This window comes from Ammospiza nelsoni, chromosome 5, assembly GCF_027579445.1.
Source record: "Ammospiza nelsoni isolate bAmmNel1 chromosome 5, bAmmNel1.pri, whole genome shotgun sequence".
NCBI classification, from domain to species: domain Eukaryota; kingdom Metazoa; phylum Chordata; class Aves; order Passeriformes; family Passerellidae; genus Ammospiza; species Ammospiza nelsoni.
In genome coordinates this window covers 68,556,292-68,582,040 of record NC_080637.1, presented here as the reverse complement: position 1 = coordinate 68,582,040, position 25,749 = coordinate 68,556,292, and the positions used below count along the sequence as shown (strand labels likewise).

At 48.1% G+C, this 25,749-nt stretch overlaps 1 protein-coding gene across 1 annotated transcript; it reads left to right on the top strand.

The window, feature by feature from the left end:
• Window positions 1–229: 229 nt before the first annotated feature.
• On the top strand, window positions 230–24,284 carry LOC132073863 (sodium- and chloride-dependent GABA transporter 1-like). Its single transcript, XM_059473141.1, has 14 exons — window positions 230–473; window positions 5,491–5,622; window positions 6,874–6,974; window positions 9,959–10,068; window positions 10,434–10,566; window positions 11,755–11,889; window positions 13,449–13,552; window positions 13,845–13,969; window positions 14,646–14,758; window positions 19,321–19,452; window positions 20,175–20,277; window positions 20,641–20,741; window positions 21,500–21,667; window positions 24,180–24,284. Exons 1-14 carry the CDS (start codon window positions 230–232, stop codon window positions 24,282–24,284), a joined length of 1,806 nt encoding a protein of 601 aa, XP_059329124.1.
• Window positions 24,285–25,749: the final 1,465 nt, after the last annotated feature.

The following is a 25,749-nucleotide window of genomic DNA, read 5'->3' as shown; positions in this document are numbered from 1 at the left end:
TGCAGAGCACTGGGAGGAGAAGCAGGTAAGATGAGAGTTTAGAGATTTGTTCTGTGATGGTAACAACCAAGTCTGACACACCACATTGACACAGGACACCTTCCTTCTCTCCTTTCTCACCAGGAGCTTTGCCCAGTGCTTCCCATCCTGTCTTCTCGTGGCCAGGGCAGAAACTGCATTTCCTGCTCCTCCAGCCCCTCAGCAAGAGTGGATTCACCTCTGAGCCACCATGGGCAAAATGGACAACACCTCTGTGGAGCTGAGCTCTCCCTCTGAGGTGAAGCAGGCAGCCCTGGAGGAGCCAGAGCCCATCAGCTCTGAGGTCGTGAGCACCAAGAAGAAGAAGAAGAAGGAGATCCCAGACAGAGGTTCCTGGAAGGGGAAATTTGACTTCTTGCTGTCCTGTGTGGGCTATGCTATCGGTCTGGGTAATGTCTGGCGCTTCCCTTATCTCTGTGGCAAAAATGGAGGAGGTGAGAGAAATGCACAATGAGCAGCCTTGTACCTGAGCAGGTTTTGGCTTGGTGTGGGTCTGGGCAAATGGGTGGTTCTCCAGCTGAGAGCTCTCCCACATGGTGGGAGTTATTAAGTTGTCCAGAGACAAGTTTCCATGATCTGTGGGTTTTACTAGCAAGTGCAGGCTGGGAAGAAGCAGTCCAAAGAAATATAACAAGCAGTTTGAGTTCTGTCATGCTTGTGAAGTTCAAATTTACTACAAAAAAACCCCAAAACCAGGCATGTGGGACCTCATTTACTTACAGGGAGGGCTATGCACAAATAGGCACCCAGCTAGATTCTGGAGCACCTCCAGAGAAACCAGTTTGCATCTGTTAAAGGTTGGGTTCTCCTCAGTCTAGGGCATTTTCAAGGAAATTCTCCCTGCTCAGCTACAGAATTTCTGCACATCTTGGACCAACTCAGAAAACACACTTCTGTGCCTCGGCTCCCCTCTCAAATCGTGCTCTTTCTTCTGCCTTGTCAGGAGATGCTTTTGTGGAGGGGAGTACAGGCAGGTGTCAGTAGAGCAGAGGCTCTTTCTTCTCACTCCATGCTGAGCTCTCCTATTGCTTGTGCCTGTTACTAAAACAGCCTTCCTTCTCCCCTTTGAAGAGCTGCTCACTTCCTTGAACGATTTTACAGACTTCCCACACAAGTCCAAACCCATTTTCCTCACCTTTAAATCTGTAAATATCATTTTAGTTTTCCCTGCTAGTCTTCCCACATTGCTCTTTGCTTCCCTCTTAGCTCCTCCTGGCCCGGAGTCCCCATCCCAAGTGCCACACTCATTCATGCTGCTCCAAGGGTCTCTTCTCATGTTGCTTCTCCATGTCTTAATTTTCCTTTTACCTTTGGCTCTCATAACTTCTCATATCACCAGCCCATTTCTGCTGTTGCAGGCAGCAGGATGTTGCAGGATGTTCTTTTTCTCCAACCCTGGAAAAGAGGAGAAGGGTCTTGTTCCCTGAAGCAATGTGCATTTACTTCATGGCATTTAAGGCTATCTAGGCCCTTTCTCTGAATCATGGAGTGAATCCTAGCAGGAGATCAGAAAGTTAGCAATTTGGACAAGAAGATTTCTAACTGATTATGCTGTTTTCATGGAATTGTAGAATCACAGGATGATCAGGGTTGGAAAGGACCTAAAAGATCAGCCAGTTCCAAACCCACTGCCAAGGGCAGGGACACCTTCCACTAGGTTGCTCAAAGCCACATCCAACCTGGCCATGAACACTTTCAGGGATAGGGCATCCACAGCTTCTTTGGGTTTTGTGGAGAGGTGGAAATGTGCAGGTGAAGCTGACTGAGGTTTGTGGGAACATCCAGGCCTGCCCAGCGGAGGTTTTGTGGGAACATCCAGGCCGGGTGCCACCAGTGCAGGTCTGTCATCTTTGTGTGGCCACACTCTGTCTGCTAGCTCTCCTCCCAGAACATTTCCCCTTGGCTGGGTCCAGCACTGGTTGTTAGCCCTGTGCTTGCTGTGTCATCCCAAGTCTCTCACAGCTCTGTGCTGCCTGTGACTGTCTCCTCACACATAAAGGTGGAGATGACAGTGATGTAATTAGATGAGGGGTGTAGTGAAGCTAAACTCCTACATATAAAGTCAGAGGGTGCTGTGGAGGTGCGGAGCGCTATTTTTAGCACTAGCACTGGGCGCTCTCTGCCCTGACAGCCGCGGGCACGCAGAGGGAGCAGCTGGTTGTGAGCAGACAGATGCAATGCAGGAATTGGTTCCTGCTCCCATGCCCTGCCGCTCCGTGCCGTTCATGGCAGCCTGGATGGCTCCTTCCCCGGGCCCTGCCGCTCCGTGCCGTTCATGGCAGCCTGGATGGCTCCTTCCCATGCCCTGCCGCTCCGTGCCGTTCATGGCAGCCTGGATGGCTCCTTCCCCGGGCCCTGCCGCTCCGTGCTGTTCATGGCAGCCTGGATGGCTCCTTCCCATGCCCTGCCGCTCCGTGCTGTTCATGGCAGCCTGGATGGCTCCTTCCCCGGGCCCTGCCGCTCCGTGCTGTTCATGGCAGCCTGGATGGCTCCTTCCCCGGGCCCTGCCGCTCCGTGCTGTTCATGGCAGCCTGGATGGCTCCTTCCCCGGGCCCTGCCGCTCCGTGCTGTTCATGGCAGCCTGGATGGCTCCTTCCCCGGGCCCTGCCGCTCCGTGCTGTTCATGGCAGCCTGGATGGCTCCTTCCCCGGGCCCTGCCGCTCCGTGCTGTTCATGGCAGCCTGGATGGCTCCTTCCCCGGGCCCTGCCGCTCCCGCAGCCGGCAGCACCAAGGAGGGAGCGCTGCCTGAGCCGGAGCTGACGCACGGGAGCATCACCGGGACGCGGCTCCTTCGCAAGCGGGCGGGCACGGCCTCGGCTCGGCCTCCGCGGAGCGCCGCAGACCGTGGGTGGAACGCTAATTTTAGCGTCCCGCATGTGCCCTGCTCAGAGCGCGGCCGTGTGGGCTGCTTCCATTACGCACAGGCAAATTGAACTGAATGGAAATATTGTCGTCTCACTTACCGCTGTCGCATTGCATCGGCTCACGGCTGGCTTGCTCGACGCGGGGAGCCCCGGGCACGGCAGCACAGCGCTCGGCCCGGCCGCTGCGGGGAGCAGGCTTCACCCAAAGTGATGCCCGGGCTCCCTGCCGGCCCTGCACGCAGCTGGATGTGCCCAGCTGTGCCTCCAGCCTCTACACCGATCTCTAACCTTATACAGTCCCTCTGATCTCAACAGAATTGTACCAGACTCCAAATTCACTCTAAATGCAGCTCAGTACATGCTAAAAATTGCCTATGAGATCCTAAGCTTGAATAACTTGAGAGAAAAACAATCCTTTAAATAAGCATCCTCCACTCCTCATTTGCACACTGAGATTCAAAACAACGCAGTGTAACAGCTTGTAATGCTCAGTTTTTGATTTGTGGGCAGTGTTCCCTGTTTTAAGGATTAATTGTTGTTCTCTGCTGTGCAGCATTAGGAGCAGGCAGATTTGGGGATGCACAGTGAGCATCCCCAAATCTGCACCAGGCACTATTGATCCTTCCTTGCCTCCAAGGGTCAGTGCTCTGAGCAGGACCAGCATCATCACCTCTGACACCCATGGATCTGGACACAAGCTGGCACTTTGACAAGGTCACATACAACCATATTTTGTACTGGTCTGCAAAATTTAGATAAAAATTCCAGAACTGATTTCTCATCTGGCTGTACAGGACCTGGGGATATTATCCATGCCTGCTTGGGGACCCGGCCCTCCAGACTGGCAGTGGCATTGCCAACAGCCCTCAGCTCAAGGAGGTGGTCTGGTTTGTAGTTTTCCACTATTCTTGAGAATCAAGTCAGGATAAAAGACTTGTGTCCAACAGTTTATTTGTTTGTTTTTTGTTTTCTTTTTTTTTCCAAACAAACTAATAAGATCTTTCACCTACAAACCTTCTTGACCTGCTGTAGATGAGAAGTGCAGGATCATCAGAGCTGCAGCCAAATTTCATTAATTGCTTGCACAGAAGCGAGGAGGAGACTTGCACTGCTGCTAAGCTCAGCCTCCAAACTGCACAGCAGCAGGGTGGCAGCAGCCCTGGAGCAGACCCTGGCTTCTCACAGGGCTCTCAGGGGCTGGACCTTGCAGGCTGTGGTGTCTGGTGAGCACACAGGGGAGAGAGGCTGCTGAGCAGGCACAGTGATGCCCAGAGCTGTTCTCTGCTGTGCACCAGGCTGCTGGTGAAGCCAAGAGCCTGTGCTTCCATGCCAGCTTGTGATTCAGGTTCATGGCCACTGAGCTGCTGGCACAGAGAGTGTTTTCTGCCCACCACCCACTGCCAGCTCCTCTTGCACGCTGCCTCCCATGGACTCTCATGCCGAGTGCTGGCACCTGCCTCTCCCAGCTGGGTTCAGCTCCCTGCTTGGCAGGCAGATGTCCCCAGCTGGGTGTCCCCTGAGCCAGCATCCCTGGCTGTGCCTGGCTGCTTCCCTGCCCTCAGAGAGCAGCTGCTGGAGCCTGGCTCTGCTGGGTGCAAGCTGGGCCACAGCTCTGCAGAGTGGCTTTGCTCACTAGCTCCGTGTTTGCTTCCCTACAATTAGCTGGAGAGGAAGACTCAGACTGACAGCTCAGCCCTAAGGCTGGTGCAGGAATCAGTGCTGTCCTGAGCACAGCCAGCTACTTCTGGGCACACTGAGTGTCCCCCCTCTGTCCCCAGCAAGCATATTCTGCAAAGGTTTGTCCCCCTCAGAAATGATGGTCTATTCCATGAGAAAGATAAAACTGGGCTTTGTCCCACATCCTAGAAGTCAGGATGACCTGAACTTGTACAGCCTTCCAATAATCCCAGCAAGGTTCTCATATTCTAATTGCTCTTCTAAAAACTGGTTCCAGTAATATCTCTAGTGAATGAGTGTTCTACCTCCTTTCTAGTGATGAGATAATTTCCATAGAGCCATGGGGAAGAATAATATTTTCACTAAGAATTTTAAGGCAAAACCTAAAACACAGGTGGGGTGGTATATAGCACTGTTACAAGAGCCAATACAGTTTGGGTCACAGATTTTTTAAAAGACTGAAGCAGCTATAAACAAAGAAAGCATGGCCAGTGCCAGATATTCCAGTACACTATTCCCTCAAGAAGAAGAAGAAGAAGAAGAATTGAAAGCTTCTGCAGGTAAGACAGAACATCAACAAGTTACCAATGTCAGTGTCCAAGCTTTTGGGGTTGTTGTCAGATTGGGTTTAGCATTGCCTGAGCAGCTAACCAAGTGAGCCTGGCATTGCACAGCTAGTGATGCCAGTGTATTTGTACACATGGTACACACATACCCACAGTGATAAGGGAAAGGAGCTGTGACCTCAGTGGGAGACTCACCAAACACATCAACTCCAGCTGCAAGCTGTCACCTCTGGGAGAGGCTGCTCCTCATCACATGGGTGCTGCAGAGCAAGGAACTGCAGCTGGAGGCATTTTCTTCTTGATCAAAGGGGGAACTGCCTGATAACATTGCTCCTTCTTTCAGGGGCCTTCCTCATCCCCTATTTCCTGACACTGGTGTTTGCTGGGATTCCTCTCTTCCTGCTGGAAACTGCCCTGGGCCAATATACTTCTATTGGTGGACTAGGAGTCTGGAGATTAGCACCCATGTTCAAAGGTACTGTGCTGTATGTTTGTGACAGAAATGGCACACCACTAGAGGCAAAACCCCACTAATGGTTTGAAGGAAAATCAGCAAACTCCTGGGGGCTGGAATGGGGTGGCAGGTGGTGGTGGGGGGGAGGTTTGTGGATTCCCCTCTGTCTTTATCAAACTGTGCTTGACCTCTGTCTGCAGTCTCTAACATCACTGTGCTCTGTTCAAGCAGTTCTGTGTGATGACAAGGGACTTTATGGGACAAGGGACTGTGACAGAGGGGCTCCGGTTGCAGAAGACCCTTTGTTTTCTCAACATATGCATACTTTAATTGTATGGGAATGCAACCTGTTGCCATGCTTGAAGTGACTGTTTTCTAGAAGTCAATGGTGATTTGGAAATGCCTTGGATGTGGGAAAGTGACAAGATCCTGTTTTCATGGAGCTCTGTCCGTAGAGTTTGGGTAGCACACTGAAAGCATTGTTCCCCCAGTGGAAATGGGTGGCTGAGAGACATAAGGGAATGAGCCTCCCGTGCTGACCAGCTCATTCTGCAGCTACAGCACACTCTGTGTTGATGAGCTGGTCCCTTTTTTTGGTTTTCAAAAAAAAACCTTGCTGTGGTGCCCATGAACTCCCTTGGGTACTGGAGACCTGGATTTGTGGAAACCCAGGGCACCAGGAATATTTCTCTGTTTGCTCTGGGGTGCCCTGACCCCCAGGGGAGCACTGACTCTGACCCTCATTCATGGAGAAAGTTTCCTGGACTTCAAGATAGACTGGAATCCACTAAAGTGTGAAACAGATTATAGAAAGTAGTGTAGATGTATCACTTGGTGAGAAATTTAGGTTTTGGGAGTTTTAATGTGTTGTGGATGGGAGCAAGATGGAGGGCACAGGGTGTCATCCTGGGTTTCCTCTTCATTCTTCTTCTTCCTTCTTCTCCATGGGTTTGGGTGGCATTTTGTAATTGGGCAAAAAAGTCCCCACTGGGGGCTCTTTGGGATCAGTTATTGGGTTAAAAGGGAAAATAATCCAGATGCCAGTTCTTAATTGGATAGTTTGGTCTTAAAAGACCTTGTAACCAGAGACTGTTGGCCATTTTGTGCCTTGTTGCCAAATTCACAGCAGTGAGACTGTTTTACTGATAAGAAATAATCAACACCTGAGTCCAAACATGAACTATTGTCTCAAGTACCTTCAATCCAGACCCAGAGAAACTAATGCCTGGTATCCCCACATGGATTGATGCTGCTCTCTGCCTTCATTTGCAGGTGTGGGACTGGCAGCCATGGTTCTGTCCTTCTGGCTGAACATCTACTACATTGTCATCATTGCCTGGGCTCTCTACTATCTCTTCAACTCCTTCACTTCGGTGAGTCCTGGGCGTGTCTGCAGCGTGGCTTTGGCTGTGCTCTGGGTCCTCACTCCCACCTATGGGCAGTGGTTTGTTCATGACCCACAGCAGTCACTAGCTGCTTGCCATTTGTGCAAAGAGCCCTTGTCAGCATCATGTTACACCCTTCCTGAAGAGGTTCATCAGCCCTGGAGGCAGTTTTGTGGTGCTGATGGGTGGTGATGCTTGTCCTCTGGGGATGATGGTCCTATCCCCTCTACAGGAACTGTTCCTCACTCACTTCAGTCTTTAAAACTCAGCCTGTGTTTCTGTTTTATTTTTAGTGCTGCTCGAATCTGAGCTGCACATTTCCAGAACTGGTTTTGTCAGGCTTTGTTGCATCATGGTCTCATTTCTCAGGACTTGCTCCTTATCTTAATTAGTTCTTGTTCACTCCTCTCTTGATAAATGATCTCCAAGGCATTGTTTTTCTGCTGGGAAAATGATTCAGAAAGTATCTAGACATCTGCTTGTGACTGCCCCTCAGTGTGTGCTTTGGTGTTATAATTTGTAGTGGGTTCCTCTTCCATAGCAAGGCCTTCTACCATACAAGGTTAGACTCACACCCCATATTAACTTCTTGGTAGCTGAATTATTTATTTCAACCCAGAAAATGGTAAGAGTTTCCTTAATGTAAGTCTCTGAGCAACCTGAAGCCTTAAAGAAATCAACTCCATGGTTCAAATGGGATCTTTTTATAAATTTCATTTAGATATAACCCTGAAATGCTATTGTGGACACTGTACATCCAGTTTTCCTTTTTGTTCCAGCAAAACTTTCAAGTATCTATCAAGACTTTTGCTGAATCATTTCATTTGGCATTCTCAATTGTGTTTCTACCACCAACACCACCTATCACTGTAGGATCCTGGATCTAGAACAGATTTATTGCTGTGGGTGATTAGATGCACCCTCAGGGGCTCTTAAATAAACAGAGGTCTTCTCCAAAGTAACCCGTCCCAACTCCACCCTGGGCAGGATGTTTCTCAGGATAAGGCTTTGGCACCTTCAGGTGTTTCAGACCCAGGTGGCGACAGTGCTTGTATGTGCATAGGCAGATACAGATGTTTGGCTCAAAACCTTTTCTTTTACCAGAGAGAATTCCAAATTCCCAAAAGGACCCGAGGTGCAAATGAAAAAGCCAGGCTGATGTCTGTCCCCTGTGCCTCCTAAATTTAACTAAGAGTATTTTGAACTATAATAAGAGCCTAGCCTGCCTTCCGCAGTTTCTGTCTCTTAAAATTCAGAGGATATGGAGCAGCAACAAACTGCCCCCAGCCTGCTCCTCCTTGTGAGAGCTGTGCAGCTTCTCTAACGTGCAGAATTGAAGAGCTGCTGTGCAGCACTGCTCAGCCACTGCCTTTTCTTCAGTGCAGTTAGCAAGTCCTCATGAAATCACCACTGAGGGCGGTGCAGTGGTCTGGGTGGCCACTGGAATGTCACCTCCACCCCTGCAATAGTCACCATTCTGCCAGGATACCATGTTTGAAGGTATCATCTGCTGGAGTGAACTGATTTAGATGGAGCAGTGAAGGCAGCACTTAAAGGCACTCATGGCACAAGGCACTTAAAATACATATAATATTTTTAAAGAGCATGGCATTCATACTCTCTGAAAAAATTCCTTCACCCAGGGTTTTTCTCCTGGGAAGCTGAAAGGCAGCGAGAGAGGCCTCAGAGAAAAGGAAAACAACTCTTATCTCATTTGCTTCTCCTGTGTTGTGCTCATGTGGAATGTGTTTGGAGATTTTTTACCCACAGGTGATTGTTTCATTGGATTCTGGTGTGAGTTGTTTTGACTCATTGGCCAATCAGTGCCAAACTGTGTTGGGACTCTGGAAAGAGTCTCAAGTTTTCATTATTATTTTTTTAGCATTCAGTAAGTATCTTTTCTGTATTCTTTAGTATAGTATAGTATTCTTTAATATAATATAGTATAATAAAGTAAGAAATTAGCCTTCTGATAAGATGGAGTCAGATGCATCATTCTCTCCCCTCGTTGGTGGATCTGCTTTTACAGTAAAGAGGTCTACATTCCTGGAGGCATAGGGATGGATACAAACATCTTCTTAAAGCTTTGTTGAACTGGAGCCTCAGGTCTTATCTGCAGAAGGAAATCCCCCAGAATAGCTGCTCTGCATTTGTCTACACACACTGTGCTTGGGAAAAGAGCTAGCTGCTCATGGAGACATATCTGAGCTGCTTTCCTTGGGCTGGCTCAGCCGTGGCACTGCATGGCCTGGGTGAGTTGTCCTGCATGCTCAGAGAGCCCCTGGCACTGCTGCTTCACTGCCTGCAGTGCCAGAGCTGACTGCAGTAACTCTGTAGTGTTGTGCTGCTGTCTCACTGCTACCCACAGTGTAAACCTCTCCCAGGAATCCCTTTGTGCTGCTTATAATCAGGGCAGTGGACAGCATCAAACAGCTACTGTCCTGGACAATTTACTCCTGTGCTTGTGTTATAAAAGTCTGTTTGTGTAGACAACCAGTTGACTCCATTCTCAGGGCCATGTTGCTTTTTTAGCATTGAATTTGGTGTAAATTAAAAACATAAGAAACAAATCCCTTCTTATTCTTTGTGCAGTAAATTCCAGCCACTTGTTGAGTGAAGCTAGCAAAAAGCTGTAATGGTTATAAACACAGTATCCCTTGATAGTTTTTTAATTTGTAGGTATTAATTATCAACAGTTAATTGGAAGTGGCTTTCTATGTGGGGAATTTTGTTGGAGCTACAGTATTGCCCTAATCATATAATGATATTTTTTTCCCCTAAAATCCTTTTACAATTTATCATATTTTTGAAAATTGTTCCAGTATTTTAGCTACAAGGGCATGCCCATCCAGCGGAGCTGCCCATTATCTTTGCAAAAAAAAAATATTAAGGGGCTTCAGTTTAGAAGAAGGCAGATTTCACCTGGGAGATATCCCATGAATGGTGACCCTGGTGTCCCTGTTCTGGTGCAGGAGCTGCCGTGGCAGAGCTGTGGGAACGCCTGGAACACTGAGCGCTGCTTCTCCAACTACTCCCTGAACGACACCACCAACCTCACCAGCGCCGTCACCGAGTTCTGGGAGTACGTCCCCAGCTGCCCACACCAGGTTTCTCCCTCCCTGTGGTCACTGTGCCTGCCCACCAGGGCCGTGGCTGTGCCTGTGGGCTCTGCTCCTTGGGCAGCCTTGGCAGAAGGGCGTTACAGCCATGGTGGGCATGGGGTGCCCTGTGCAGATGCACGTCAGATGGACCTGCCTGCAAACAGTCTCTCCACCTCTTCTTCACCTCCCTTTGTCCTATAACAATGATCCTCAGTTCCCTCTAGGGATTTGTGGGTTCTCACACCTGTCTGCACCTGGCCTTTCCCCCTCCAGCCACTCTGGGAGCTCCAAATTCCTCAGCCCTTTTTGTCAGACTTCGTCCTGACAGTGTGTCTCCCACCCTTAGGAGGAACATGCACCAGATGTCCGGAGGCCTGGGGGAGCCTGGTGCTGTCCGCTGGCCCCTGGCTGGCACGCTGGCCCTGGCCTGGCTGCTGGTCTACTTCTCCATCTGGAAGGGTGTGGAGTGGACAGGCAAGGTACAGTGTGAGGGCTGGGTCTTTGGTGCTGCCTCTCATTGCTGTGCCATCAAAATGTCCTCCAGACTCAATTTTATTTAAGTGTCTATAACTAAGGTTATGGTGTTTAGAGGCAAAATCACAATAGATGCTATTAAATTCCTGACATTTACCTTTCATGGCTGTGAAAATTGCTATGATGTTTATGGTAATTTTCATTCTAAGTGTAGAGAATAGCTCTTGCCTGTAGGGTCATTGGTCTGAGCATGCATTCTTTTTGGGAAGAGGCATTTTCAGAAATTACTTATATTTCCCACTTTGGGACAGCCCTTTGAGAGAGCAAAGCTTCTTGTGGCCTCCCACTTCTGACAATCACAGTCTCTTAAATTGCCTCTGGTGGAAAAAATCTCCCCATCTCCTTTGACAATTTCCCTGCTGCCCTTTTGATATTGGTGGGAGATGTTCAGATGAGAAGCCCGTTGTTATTCCCTGTGCAGTGTTCCAGGCTAGCACAGCAGAAAGGTAATTGCTTTGTTTAGTGAAACAGCAGCACCGAGATGCTGGGATGTGTTATTTAGAGCACAGCATGGTGCAGCCAGACACTATTATGAAAGGAATAATCTAGAGGAGAGATCAGAAAGAAGCACTTCAGGGGTAGGTCACCTAAGCTGTTAACTTCCCCAGTGGCTCTCAAACAGGCTTTAGCTACACAGCCACAGCAAAGCCCTGGTGATTACTGGTGTGGGCTCTGTGATGAGGGATGGCACATACCCATAAGATACTGAAACAGTGCTGAAAAGAAAGCAGTGGAATCAAGACAACTTGTTTTGCTTCATGCACTTGTCTAGAGAAACACCAGCTTTAGCTCTGCAAAGTAAGGATGTGATGACTTGAGGGGATTACTTCTGTGGGCTAAAATTATCCCACAGAATAGTGCAAGTCCCTTGTCTTTGGGCATTTCATCCAGACTTCAGCACGCTACTTTTGTGATTAGTGTGTGCTTGTGTATCATTGGCAGGGAGAAACCTCAAACAGCCAGAAACGTTACTAGCATGGGAAAGGGGGACAGAAAATGCAAGGAAAAGCTGCTGAAATTGGCTGTGCTTGGGAGCCTGTCCCCCTCACAGGAGAACATGCCAGACTCAATGGCACCATGGGCAGGAAAGGTCTGGTGGGCTGATGTCTTCTCTCCCATGGGGTCTTTTTCAGGTGGTGTATTTCTCAGCCACCTACCCCTACTTCATGCTTTTCATCCTCTTGTTCCGGGGAGTCACGCTGCCAGGAGCCAAGGAGGGGATCCTCTTCTACCTCACACCTGACTTCAGGAAGCTCTCTGACTCTGAGGTTTGTAGCCTAGTGAGGAAAGATCTTATCTCCCAGCTGTCTCTGCTTTAGGCTTCCTCAGGCACTTCCCATGAATATTGTAACTACTTAAAATAACTCTAGATTAACCCTGTACAAGTATTCATGACCCTTGTCCCATAGGGCTGAGACAAAGCTGAGGAAAAGATCTTCATGGGTGGAAATCTGTGCAGCAGCTCTGCTGTACCAGGCAGAGTTATCCACAGGGTATGGGGAGTCAGAAGTTATCCTGACAAAGGCACCTCCCCTCCAGGCTGGGAATGCCTCATTTCAGTGGCTGTTCTGGTGGTCCCAGAGAAAGGATGATGTGCTGCTGGCATGGGGGCCTCACAAGGAGCACAAGCACAGCAGTACACACAGCAGCAGTTTTTGGCAGTGCTTAAGTGATGAGTTAATGTGTTCTTAATGTGTTCTTGGTCACTGACAGCAGTGAGGAGACCCAGCAGGAACAGGGATTCTTGCAAAAATGAAGTTTTACAGGATACACAGACTCTGTGTTTTTCAGCAGCAACACTCCAATGGTTCCAAAGTCACCAGTCATGTGTGAGTGGGGACAGCTGGAGATTTGTCACTTTCCAGTGAGGGTCCCAATGATCCATCTTTCAGGACACTCTCTGTAACCATACTACCAACTGCATTGGCTCTAATGCAGGAAACAGGGTTCTCAAGACCAGAAGAGTTGTGTAAATTCTATGCAATTAAGAAACAAGCAGTCTGTCTCTTTTTCTTGAACTTTCTCAGCTTTAACCACTTAAGGCACAGGGACCAGCTTTGCAAGCTGTCCTCTGTAGTTTGCACACATTATTTCCGTGTTGGAAAATCAAAGACCCACTAGTGGAAGAGAAATGGAGGGTGTGAGAGAAGGATGTGGGTCTCTGAGTGGAGCAGCATCCCTTGGGGCCACATGTGAGAAAGCAAACACACACACAGACTCAGACAATGCAAGAGACCCTTCTGATGTGCACAGGACACTGTTCAGAAATGCATGACTTTTCCTGCACTACATCATCCCACTGGAGGGCATGTCTGATGCTGGGCCAGACTGCACTTTGATACACTTGACACATGGGAAGGATGCAGATTCCCTATCTTCCAGTACAGAAAAGGCCCTACAGAAAAGCCCTGGAGAGGGACTTTTGACAAGGCCATGTAGTGACAGGACAAGGAGAATGGCTTTAAACTGAAAGAGAAGAGCTTTAGATTAGATGTTAGTAAGAAACTCTTGACTGAGCCCTACGGACAGGGTTCCCTCAGGTCCTGGACACCCCAGTGGGCTGTACATCCAAGCACTCAGCTCCACAGTCTGCACCCAGTCCCCCTGTACATCCAAGCACTCAGCTTCACAGTCTGCACCCAGTCCCCCTGTACATCCAAGCACTCAGCTCCACAGTCTGCACCCAGTCCCCCTGTACATCCAAGCACTCAGCTCCACAGTCTGCACCCAGTCCCCCTGCAAACCCTGCACTGTGCTGCTGCAGGACATGCACCTGCAGCATGGAGTCCCCTTCTGCTGCGCTCCTCTTCTGGCTCCTTCTCTGCAGGTCTGGATGGATGCAGCCACTCAGATCTTCTTCTCCTATGGCCTGGGGCTGGGCTCCCTCATTGCTCTGGGCAGCTACAACACTTTCCACAACAACGTCTACAGGTCAGTGGGTTTTCTCCACACTCCTGTGTGGCTGGGACTCCTCATGGGTGAGGCAGGGGGTTGTGGTGAGCCTGCCTGATCTCTGCTGTCCCCTTGCTGGCACCATGCAGCCATGGGGACATGCTGTGATCTCTTCAGAGGGGCTCCCTGCCTACAGGACACAGTGTGTCACCCGTGCTACCTGTCCAAGGCACAGGACCAGCTATCCACAGGGCCTGGTCTTTTGTTTACCCCACCCTCTGCTCTTGGTGGGACCTGCAGGTGGGGTTTTTTCTCTCTTTCTCTCTTCCAGAGACTCCATTATTGTCTGTTGTATAAACTCCACCACAAGCATATTTGCAGGGTTTGTTATTTTCTCTATCATTGGCTTCATGTCACACATCACGAAGAAGTCAGTGTCAGAGCTGGCCTCCTCAGGTAAGCAGAAACCCAGGTTCAAATGCAACAGCAACCTGTGAGAACCATTTGTGTGGGCTGTTCTTGTTCTTTCCTGACTAGGTGTGCTGAAGTTTTATTTTGCTGTAGTGAAATATTTAGGCCATTTGCTTTCTGAAACCTTTTTATGGAGAATAGATACTACCTATGTTTTCAGAAGATGTGATCAAAACTTGGAGTCCCTTTTGCATGCAAGATCTTGAGACTGTGATCTCAGAATAATGTTTTAACCAAGATAGGACTGTGTCTTTCTGCACAAAGACATATTTTGAAATTGCTGTCTTTCCAGAGAAAGCTTTTATCTCAAGAAACAGCCTTTTGTGATGGGGAGAAAAAAAAAAAGCACCAGGAAAAATTATAACCAGCTCTGAATATCAGTTTATTTTTCTAGCACAGTGCTCCAGCTCCATTTGGTCGCAATAATTTGATTACTTGTTTGCAGGAGTTGTTTCTCCAATCCTGTCCCCATCTTGCCCCCATGCCTCCCACCAAGCTGGTGTGTCACAGCCACAAGGGAACAAGTGTTCCTAGCTCCTATATAAAAACCCCTGAATCCTTGGCTGTAATTTTTGTCTCTCTATTCAACTGTGGCACTTATCTCCGACTTGCCATCCAATGCTTTGTGAACATGGGCTCATCCCCCTTTTCCTTACTGCAGGCCCTGGACTGGCTTTCCTGGCCTACCCACAGGTTGTCACACAGCTGCCCTTGTCCTCACTCTGGTCAATCCTCTTCTTCTCCATGCTGATGATGCTGGGTCTGGACAGTCAGGTGAGACAACTCAGGGAGAAAGTGGAGGAAGATGCAAAAATGTCTTCAGGTACAATTGTGGTGTCCCCTTCTGCACTTGGGACAGTGCTGAGCTGAGTGGGTTTTTGCTTTCTCAAGGTGTGAGGGCTGTGCTTTCCTGCAGCATTTTGGCATTGCTGTTGATGCCAGCAACAATGCAACCCTGAGCAGAGCTGCAGCTCCCTGGTCCATAGGTTAGCAGGAATAGATCCTGGCAGAAGGAAGGAGTCATGCCTTGGAAAAGGCTGTGCCTGGGTACCCTGACTGCTTTGCCATCTTATCTAGTTTTACAAGATACTCGAGGGGGAAGAAGTTAGATGTAGCAAAAGGTCTCTACCCTGCCCCCTCAAAGCCCTCACAAAACAAACAAAAAACCATTATCTCTGCATTTTTACAAGTGGTGATAGGGTTTTTTTTCTGATAATTCAGCATAAAAGTAGCTACCCAGTAAAGCAGTGAATTGCAGCATGCCTTCCTTTTGAGTGTATAAAAATCAAAGGTTCCTGCAAAAACCTGCACTTGGTCTGTCATATCTGCCCTTTTCCCCCCATGCTTTTCCCTTGCAGCACAAACCACCAGCACAAAATGGATGTTCTCTTGGATTAAAGGCAGTGTTCATAAACCCAAGCCTACTTCACAATGAAACTCAAACCTATTCCTGAAATGTCACACCTGGTTTCCAGGAAAATGTAATGAACCAAACCTGGTTTCCAATCATGTCACACTCTCATATGCATTTTATAAAGCTCCTGAATGCATTACCACAGACATTATATAGGAAAAAAAATTAAGATGATACCTGAATGTTCTGAAAGAAACTACATTTACAGAAAAAAAAATTGTCTGCATGGATTATTCACTCAGTGCTGGTAAATGGAGACATGACAATAAGCCCTCTAAGCACTCTGTGTGGAATTTATTTGCTGCATTTGCTTCTGAAATACCCCTTGAAATTCTCCACGTCCCTTCTGACAGCCAGTTTCAGAGGGCAGACAGTCTGTTGGGAGGCTCTCATTGCCTGGAGGAAGAGGCTGGGGTGGGGGGAATGAAGCATCAAAAGGAAAACAAGCTTTTAAACAGCACAGCTAAATACATGTGAAGCAGCTTTCTGTCTGCATGCTGGAGCTCTGCCTCATTCAAACACACCAGCAACAGCATGGCAGCTTCTGCATGTAAACCAGTGAGCACAGGCTGCTACAGTGGCTGCAGTTCCACATGCATTTTGGAGCATTCAGTTAAAAAACAAAACAAAAAAACAACAAAAAAAGGTTTTTCTACGTGCTGATTGCATATCCTTTGTGGCATTTGCAGATGGGGAGCAAGCATTGTGTCCTGCAGGTGCAGCACGGCTCCAGCTGCTCTTGCTGCCTGGCTGCTCCTGTGGGATGAGTGACCTGTGCTGACAGACACCTCCCTCCTGTGCCTTGGTGTTCCCTCTGCTCTGATCCATCCAGGCTTCAGCTCTCTCCCATCCAGAACCTCTTTCATAATATCCTAGTGCTTCCTTTTGACCTAGCAGTTTCCAGGTCAGGCATTTATTGCTCAGGGGAGCTGGCAAGCCTTGTGACTGCCAGCCCTGTGTCTGTCCCATGTGAGGCTGCCTGGCACACGTTGGTCATGAGGATTTCCAGCTGCCAGCAGTGAGACCACTCTTGTGGCTCCCAAGCCCAGATTACTGGTCTCAGCAGCTTGTGTAATGATTAGGCCCCTAAAGAGGAAAAGGAGCAAAAGAGACAAGTTAATGGAAATAAAATGCTTGGGAAAGAAGTAATATCATGAAGAAGAGAAGAATGCATGCTAAAAAATGTGGCTGGAGAAGGTTGGTGGGAAAAGGAAACCTTTTTGGAAAGCAGATTGCAGTGGCAAGAACAGGAGGCACCAGAGCTCAGCTCCATGCCACTCTGAAAGCAGCATGCTTTCATTCAGGTGCCTGCATGTGCAAGCAGCCAAGGTTTGGTCTGTAAGCTGGGAAAAGTGAGCCCCATGCCAAGCACTTGCAGTCCCTGGAGTGGAAAGGTAAACCTCCTCCAGGCTGCATCCCCTGTGAAGTCTGAGGCTGTCATGAGGCAATTTTCAGTAAATGGTATGAAGGCCATTGCCAGTTCCATGGCTAGAAAAAGCAATCTACAATCATTTGTTTCTCCACCTTCTCCATTACACAGGAGCTTAATTTTGATAGGAGACAAAGAGAATTCAACTGAATTTGTAGCCCTGTTCCTCACCACCCATCTCCCTGTCTTTCTTTCTGTGCATTCTCTGATTTTGATCATTCCTCCCGCACCAAAGGGCTGTCAGCTTTACTCTGTCCAATTTTCTAAGGCATCATTTTCTTTGCTCCTTTTCTGCTGGACACCACCCTGTGCCCATGACCAAGGCTGCTCCCCTCCAAACGCATTTGTCTTTCTGGTCTCAGATCCCCTGCCCTGCCATGGCTCTGGCAGTGCCTGCCCATGCATCCATGTGGAAGGAATAGCTTCCAGCAGAGGTTTTTTTAGTCATGCCATCTCTTCAAACTGTAGTGCCAGCTCAGTCCTGACTCTCCCAGACAAGAAGCCAGGTGGGGTGGGGTGAAGCACTCACTGTCAATGGCTTTAAAGGCATCTTAACCCATGCATGAACAGCAAGAGATGCTTTAATGGCACTTGTGTCCAACATAAAAAGCTTAGCTCATTCAAAATTCAAGTGTAAGCAGTGGAGCTTTGATGCTCTGGGAATACTGGCTTTCCACGTGGATATAAAGCCCTGGGCATGCACATCTCCCTTTGCCATGCTCTGCCCACAGAGCAGTGTGCACACAGTCAGCAGTGTGCAAGCTCTTCCACCATCCCTGCCCAGCTACAGGCTGTGGTATTCAATGCCCTCTGAACAGAGAGAAGCTGTGAGAAAAGCAGAGAAGAAGGGAAAACAATTCTTAGCTCTGCTTACTACTCCTATTGTTTTACACACGTAGAACGTGTTAGAGAATTATTTACCTAAAAAAGTTTAGCAATTAAATTCTACTAAAACTTATTTTGTTTCCTTAGCCAGTCACTCAAAACTGTGTCCTGACTGTCAAGAGACAGTCATGAGTTGTTAGTTAGTAGTAAGTATTTCTTTAGTATTCTTTGTAGTATAGATAGTATAGTATCTATATTATACCATAATATCTATAATATATCCTATAGTATAGTATAATATCCTTCTTTAATACAGTTATAATGTAATATAATACAGTTTTAATAAAACAAATATTCAACATTCCAAAACCATAAAATCAAATACTAGTTATTTCCCTGCATTGGGGTACCTAATTTTTCTATAATAGGCTCAGGCACTCCATTTTTTTTTCACACACCTTCCCAACCCTCTGCTGCTCTTTTTGATCTATATCTCCACCTTCACTCTAGGGCATTTTCTTCTTCCCAGGGACAGGGAAGTCCCTGGCATCGAGAAGTGATGAAACCACTTTAATTTTCATTGCACTGGCTTGTACATTTGCTCAGCATGACCAGGGAAGCCAGTTTGCTGCCCTCATAAATTCCCTGGGTTATTGCTAGAGGCAAGATGTGCTCTCTCAGAGAGAGGGTATGTTACCTGTAGTTTCTGGGAGCAAGATACAGAGGTAAATCTCACAATTTATCAAGGGATAGGAGAGAAGAATGCGCTTCACAAGGACAGTCAAACTGCCCTTGTGCCAGAAGGCAGAAGTAGAAGGAAAACTGGAAGGCAACACTCATGGGGATTTTGTTCTGTGTTTTGGTGCAGACAACATTATTACACTGTGGCTGGTGCAGCTCTGCTCAAACCATCTAGGGATTTCCACTTCTGGAAAGATTATGTGCTGTGAAGATGGGCTTTTGGTGTGCTACATGCGTTTAATATTGTGTGCTTGAAAAAGTGAAATGCAGTCAAGGACTGGGTAATCAGAGATGTTGTTATTCACATGCACAAAGGACTGGGTACTACAGGTCCTTATTGAGCATTTACATCATTGAACAGCACAAGGGCTGCTGCCACAGGCTGGGAAGAGGAAGAAGAGCAGAGCAATAAAGGTCCTGCTCGTGTCCCAGCAGCAGCCAGACACACAAGTGTGGCACAGGGCCTGGCAGCCTGGGGAGCAGGGCAGTCATGGGGAGGCCCTAGAGAGCTTGTGGGAAGAAAGAGGAGGCTTTGTATGAGAGGCAAAAGGCAGAGATTTAGCTGAGCTATTTTTAAGTATTTAACTTAATATTTACAGTTGGTGCTCCTAGCTCAATCTATATTCAGTGGGGAGAGAGATAAATTTTCAGAAGATGGTTCAGACCAACTTTGTGCAGAGATGACTCTTTCTTTTCTGGAGTCTGCAGAGTCCATAAGGTTCTCAGCATTGAAGTTAAATGTGTTCAGGTTAAGTTACTTATATATATATATCCTCAGATATATATATATAAAAAAGTATATATATACAAAAATATAAGTATATCTATATACTTTTATATATAAAAATATAAGTATATATATACTTATATATATAAATATATATACACAGTTATATATGTATCATCAGTGTATGCCTTTTCCCACAGTTCTGCACTGTGGAAGGGTTCATTACAGCCCTGATGGATGAGTACCCTCGAGTCCTAAGAGCCAGGAAGAAGATCTTCATCGCAGTAGTCTGCTTCATCTCTTATCTCATCGGATTCTCCAACATCACCCAGGTACAGATGGTACAGGCTGTGCTTGTACCTCCACTCCTGACACCTTTCTGGCCACTTGGCATGTCACAGCACCAGCAAAGCTTTGGGACAAGTGACAGCATTTCCCCTATGCTGAGTGAAGTGTTTTGCTCATCACTGCTACATCTCAAGTGACTTAGCATGCATCCATAATTTTTACCATCATCCTATTGTCAGTCTGGCCTGTTTTTCTGCTATTTGCAATAAGGACTCAAGCCAACGGAGCCCAAATTTAGGGAATGCTTACTTCGAAGAGTTAAGATAACACAAAGAAAACCTATCTGTTGGGGGCTTGAACCTCTGGAGCTGAAGCTGAGGTTCTTGTGAGGGGAGGTGAGGGCTGAGTGGTCTGGAGACCATTTGTGGAGCTGTGTGGGTTCATGAGGAGGCAAGGCAAAACTCCAGGGAGAGGCAGAGCAGGCTAAATTGACTCCTTCTAAAGCAGAGAAATAGAAGAGATCCCAGTAATTTCTTTTCTCCTCACCCTGGGCTATGCCTGAGCAGGCTGGCTAATTGTCTGCAAGGGCACGTCAGTTTTGCTGCTGAGAACCAGACTCCAGTAGAAACATTGCAACAGTGGCTTTACTGTCCAAGGAAATAGGCATTCAACCAACAGACATGGACAGTAGCAATCCAAGCTGCTGGCTGATATTGTTGATCATAATCTATAACTGAACTCCTTGACCCTGTTTTTGTCTTTTCAGGGTGGCATTTATGTCTTCAAGCTGTTTGATTACTACTCAGCCAGTGGCATGTGTCTTCTTTTTCTTGTCTTCTTTGAGACCATCTCAATTTCTTGGTGTTATGGTAAGCACAAAACACCTTGCTCCTTTGTTTTCTCTGTGGGCATGGTGACTTACTGAAAAAGCCAAAACCAGTGAAGACAATGACAACTTTGCAGCCAAAAGATTGATAGCTTCAGAAAATCAGGAATGGAAGGGTGTAATCTCACTTCTCCAGGCCCTCACAAAACCTCAGCACAAGAGGACATCAGGAACATGGAAGCTGTTAGCATGAGTTTGTGTCCCACTACTCCATCCCTTCCAGCTAATTCTTCTCATGCCACTCTGTCACCCTCTTGCTGTGCCTGGCCTGTGCTCTGCCAGGAGAAGAGATTAATACCATGGTGCAGAGATGGGGTTTTCTTTCAATACTAATTTCTTCTTGTAGGTGTGAACAGGTTTTACAGGAACATTGAAGAAATGATTGGCTACAAGCCTTGCATCTGGTGGAAGATCTGCTGGGCTTTCTTCACCCCTCTTGTCTGCCTGGTAAGACCTGGGGAATCCTCTGTGCAGGAGTGGGTCTAGAAAGATCTCTAGATGGGCAGTAGGGAAACATTCTGTTCTCAACCCAGTGCAGGTCTGGTACAAGGGGGTCCCAGGCAGACTGGAGATAAGTAAAATGATACAGAAGCCTCTTTCATTCTGCCTGCTGGAAATCACCCGTAAAAAAGTTCTAGATGATTGCTTTTAATCTAAATGAGGCCATCAGTTCTTTTTTCCTTTTTTTTTTTTTTTTTTTTGAGATGTAAGATGATAAGCAAAATAATGTGATGTTTTAAAAAGCTATTATCAGTTCTGGCTTTCAGCTACTCCAGCTTCAGCCTCTGGCAGGCTTATGAGAACAAAAGCTATGACGAAATGCAGGATAGCTGACTGCAGAGCAGTTTGGCCTGTGCAGGTTCCTGCCCTCCCAGCAGAAGCAGTGCAGGGAGTGGTGTGATATGAAGACTGATACCAGCTGTGAGGATGCTGTTTGCTTGCATAGGAGCTGCTGTGGAGGCACTGCTTGTCTGAGTAGTCTAGGGAAGAAGAAAATATGGAGGGTTCCAATTCCAGCTTTTTGGAAAGCTTAGGTTATCTTATCCAGCTCAGGATAAGAAGAAATGATATGAAATGACCAGTTGGTGGGCTGAAAGAATCAGACTAATGAAAAGAGCTGTTGGGAGCTAAGAAGGTAATGAAGGAAGAAATGGTGGGACCCTGATTTTGCACTTTCCCCTGCAATGGCTGGTGTTCTTTTCTAGGGTGTGTTCTTCTTTAGTGTGGTGGAAATGACCCCTCTGACTCTGGGCAAATACGTCTACCCCATGTGGGGCCAAGGCATCGGGTGGCTCATGGCCCTGTCCTCCATGTTTCTGATTCCAGGGTACATGCTCTACTCCTTCTTCACCTCAACAGGGACCTTCCGGCAGGTAGGAACAGCTTCACCTCCCTCTGCCCAGGGTGAGCTCCTCCCTGAACTGAACCTGGACCGAGCAGAGCCTGGTCCTGCTCTGACAGAGTGATCAGAGTGCACCAGGTTGGTGCTGCAGGAGCTCTGTGCACCATCTCCCCCAGGAGAGAGGGAGGGAGGGCTCAGATCAGCCTCAGTGCACTGAACATCTCTTGAGTATCTCTTTGGCATGGAGTACTGGAGCAATGGAAAAGTTTGGGAAGAAATCCTTGAGGTTTCTTGACCCAGAGAAATCCCAGCTCCTGAGGATTCCTGGCAATGAGCATTTTTACTTGGCACTCCTCAGCAGGGAATCAGCACCTCCAAGCCTGAATCCTGAAATGTCTCAGGCATTCTGCTAGCAGCAGAAACAAGCCCAGGGGTGCTTTGTCATGTGCCTTTCAGAGAACACTCAGTGACTGAGGCATTAGGAAGCAAGAAAGACCTGCAATACCCACCACCTTAGTCTTGTTTAAAACATTTTCTTTAGTAATTTGAGCAGGATTTTTTTAAGCAGTGAATCATGAGTCTCCATGTCATACCCAGTACTTATTGTTAAGATTTTATGTACAGTGTTGACATTCAGTCTAGAGAGCACTGTGCCCCAAATCCCTGGCTCAGTGCTTACAGTTGTAAGAAGCCACACCAGGAGTGTTGATTTATGGCTTTCCCAGCCCAGCTGGAACAGCAACCAGAAGCCATCTAAATCACACGAGTTTATTTTAGGAATGCTGTATTTTTAACAAACTTTGACTCAAAGAAGTTGCGGCTGGAATTACTGGCCTGAGGTCAGCTTCAGGTTCTCTATCTGAGGTGAAGTCGCAGGTGGATTTGAGTTTTCTTCCTCCCAGCATTCCATTTGGATGGGCTCTGATGTGGGTGAACTGGTTAGGGATCTCAGATCTGCTTTCAGTTTCTGCTTTCTCTTCTGAAGCTGGGTTTAGGTACTTGTCCTTCCTGCAGGACTCAAGCCAGGGTGTGATGTCAAGCCACTTCATTGATTTGGGGTTGAAGGCCGACTGAATTCCAACTGTAGGCCCTTTCTCAGACATTTACAGGGCTCCTTATTCACTCATCATTTAAGCTGGAAAAGGAGGGAAGGGAAGCCTGAAAGTACAGGTATGGGTTCAACCCTTTGCCTAGTCCTAATCCTGTTTCACTGGAGATGGAGAAAGCACACTGCAGCATCTGGGGGAGCCCAAACTGCTCTGGGACCTCAACTCCTCCTGACCAAAGGCTTGTGCCAATTATATCCATAGTCCTTCCAAAGTGCTGTGTATTCCTGTGCTGCCCCAGGGCCTTGGAGGGAAGCTCTTGAGTGTGTTTCCACCCCTCCCCTCAGCATCTTGTACAAACCATCAGCACCAGTAAGCAGCATGAGTGGCTGATGTGCACCCTCCCTGTCTGACTCTCGACAAACATCACGAGACCCAGACCCCCTCTTAATCATTCATAGACCTAGGAGTGAGCAGCAGATGGCAGCAGGAAGAAAGTAGGCTAATCTGTGTGTGCATGTGTTGATATCAGAGAGACAGAGAGAATTTTTGGCCTCTTATATACACAGATCCTGGATTAATTTGTAATAGAGCTGGAGCTGGAGGGAAATTAGATGCCAATCCTGAATAAAGTGGTTTTGACAGACAGGAAAGATTACAAGTCATTTTGATCCTACTGAGCCTGAATGTTAAAGGGGAAAAAATACAATGAATGGCAGAAGCAGTTCAGTGAACATTTCAGGGAATTCACCCAGAAACGGGCACTTTAGTGGTATTGGAGGGTAGGAGTTTGTTCCCCTTTACTGGAAAGAGGTTCTACTTCTCTTAGTGATGTCTGTTCAGGTCAGGCTTAATCCTCCTCTGCATTCTCTTCTGCAGTGCACAGCACCAGTCCCTCCCTGACTGGCAAAAGTGATTCATTCTTTTTCATCACTCCTCATGCTCAATCCACATGCCTCCAGTAATGATTGGCCCCTCCATATTTTCATGGTTCTTGCTTCACTTTACTCGACTCTCCAATTTCCATTTGATCAGCTCAGGGTGGCAGGAGTTGCTGCTGTGCAAAGGTTTGTGCAGGTGGATGTTCTGATCAGCATCAAAGGCGCAGACTCTAACCTTGTTAACCTGCTGTAGTTACTTAGTAATGCTCTGTAATCAACCCTAATTGAAAAATAGGTCTGCTCTGGAACCTGTGGCATTGCAGCTCTCTCTTCTTCCTTTGGTAAGGAAAGGTAACAGTTTGCTTCTTATCAGGATGTTTCAGATAAAAGGAGGAGCTGCTGTGCTCTGTGCAGCATCCAAGGAAAGGTGACCCTCAGAGGCTTTTGGGGTACTATCAAATGCTGCTGGAGGAGTCACTGCATGCACCACCCCCTTGCCCTGCAATCAGGGTCACCTCTGAGCCATGTGGCGAGGATCCCACCCCTCACTGCTGCCATGCATGCCCTGGCTGTCCCAGCCCTGGCTGACACAGTCTCTCCTTTCATTCCTGGGCAGCGTTTGCAGCAGATGACCCAGCCCAGGCCAGAGGGGCACGCTCACAACAATGGCCTCCAGCCCAAGACATCCTTGAACGGGAAGATCTCAGACGCCGCCGTGTAGGAGGAAAGCCCCAGCTCCTCGCTCTGCCCTGTAGTTGCTCAAAGCTCCACATTGTCCCTCGAGCTCCTCTGGCACACCTGGCTGTCCCTGGCTCTGCGGTGGCTTTCCTTTGTCCTGGTGGAGGAACCTGCTCGTGGCTCTTGCTCCTGGCATGGCTGACCAAGGCCCTGAACCAGCTGCCACCAGGGCATTTTGTGGTGGCCACCCTCATCCTGCAACCTCCTGGTCCAGGGCATTGTGTGGTGACCACCCTCATCCTGCACCATCCTGGCCCAGGGCATTGTGTGGTGATCACCTTCATCCTGCACCATCCTGGCCCAGGGCATTGTGTGGTGATCACCTTCATCCTGCACCATCCTGGCCCAGGGCATTGTGTGGTGATCACCTTCATCCTGCCCAGGGCATTGTGTGGTGATCACCTTCATCCTGCAACATCCTGGCCCAGGACATTGTGTGGTGGCCACCCTCCTCCTGCAACATCCTGGTCCAGGCTCTCCTCAGGGAGAAGCAGCTGGTGCCCACATCATCCTCCTGCTGAGGAGAGGTGGTGTCTCTGGAGAGCTTAGACTGGTTGTTATCTACTTCTCTGTTTTTCTCACCTTTCCATGTGAATTTCCGCCGAGCATCCCCCAGCACACAGCTGTGTTTCACCCCAGAGAGATTGCTACCACTAGGTTCAAATCCCAGATGGCTGTTGGCTGATGGAGCATAAAACACCAGCAAATGCATAACTGGAGGGGATGTGCAGAACAAAGGGCTCTAGTGCAGAACAAGGGATTCTAGTGAGAAGTTGGTAGCTGCAGGACATCACCCCACACCTGGAGAAGGGCTTGGGGACAGTGTGTGCTGCTCACAGTGCCATGTTTCATCCCTGCACAGTCTCCAGACATGTTTGCTGCATCCATTGGGGCTGGCACTGTGAGCCAGAGCCCAGCAGAGCAGTCAGCCTCTCTTTTCTGGAGCATCCTTCCCTCTCTAGCTGCATGCAGTAGCCACACCCTGATCCTAAAAAGCAGCTAAAAGGGTAAATGGAGGGCTCTTTGCTAAAAAGCAGCTAAAAGGATAAATGGAGGGCTCTTTGCTGCAGGCTGTTCAAGTCTCCCACACTGACCACAACAAGCTTGGTGCAGAGGCAAGGCTGTGTGATAAAGAGATTTTCCAGCACCGTGAAAATCTCCATCTAAGATAAACCAGGGTAATTCCTGCCAAGCACCCTCCCTGGCTGTGTCCCTGGATGGGAAACAGTCAGATGGAGCATGATGCCCATGGGTGGTTCAGTTTATACCTTTTTCAGGAAGCGGCCCCTCCTAAATCCCAGCTGGTGGAATGCAGGAATTCCCGAGGCAGTTGGCAGGATGTGACCACCATGTTAAACCCACCCCTGTGAAACAGTGCTGACTTCCCTTGTTCACCCAGATCAGTCACTGGCACATCCCAGCTCCCAACACACAAACCACAGCAGGCT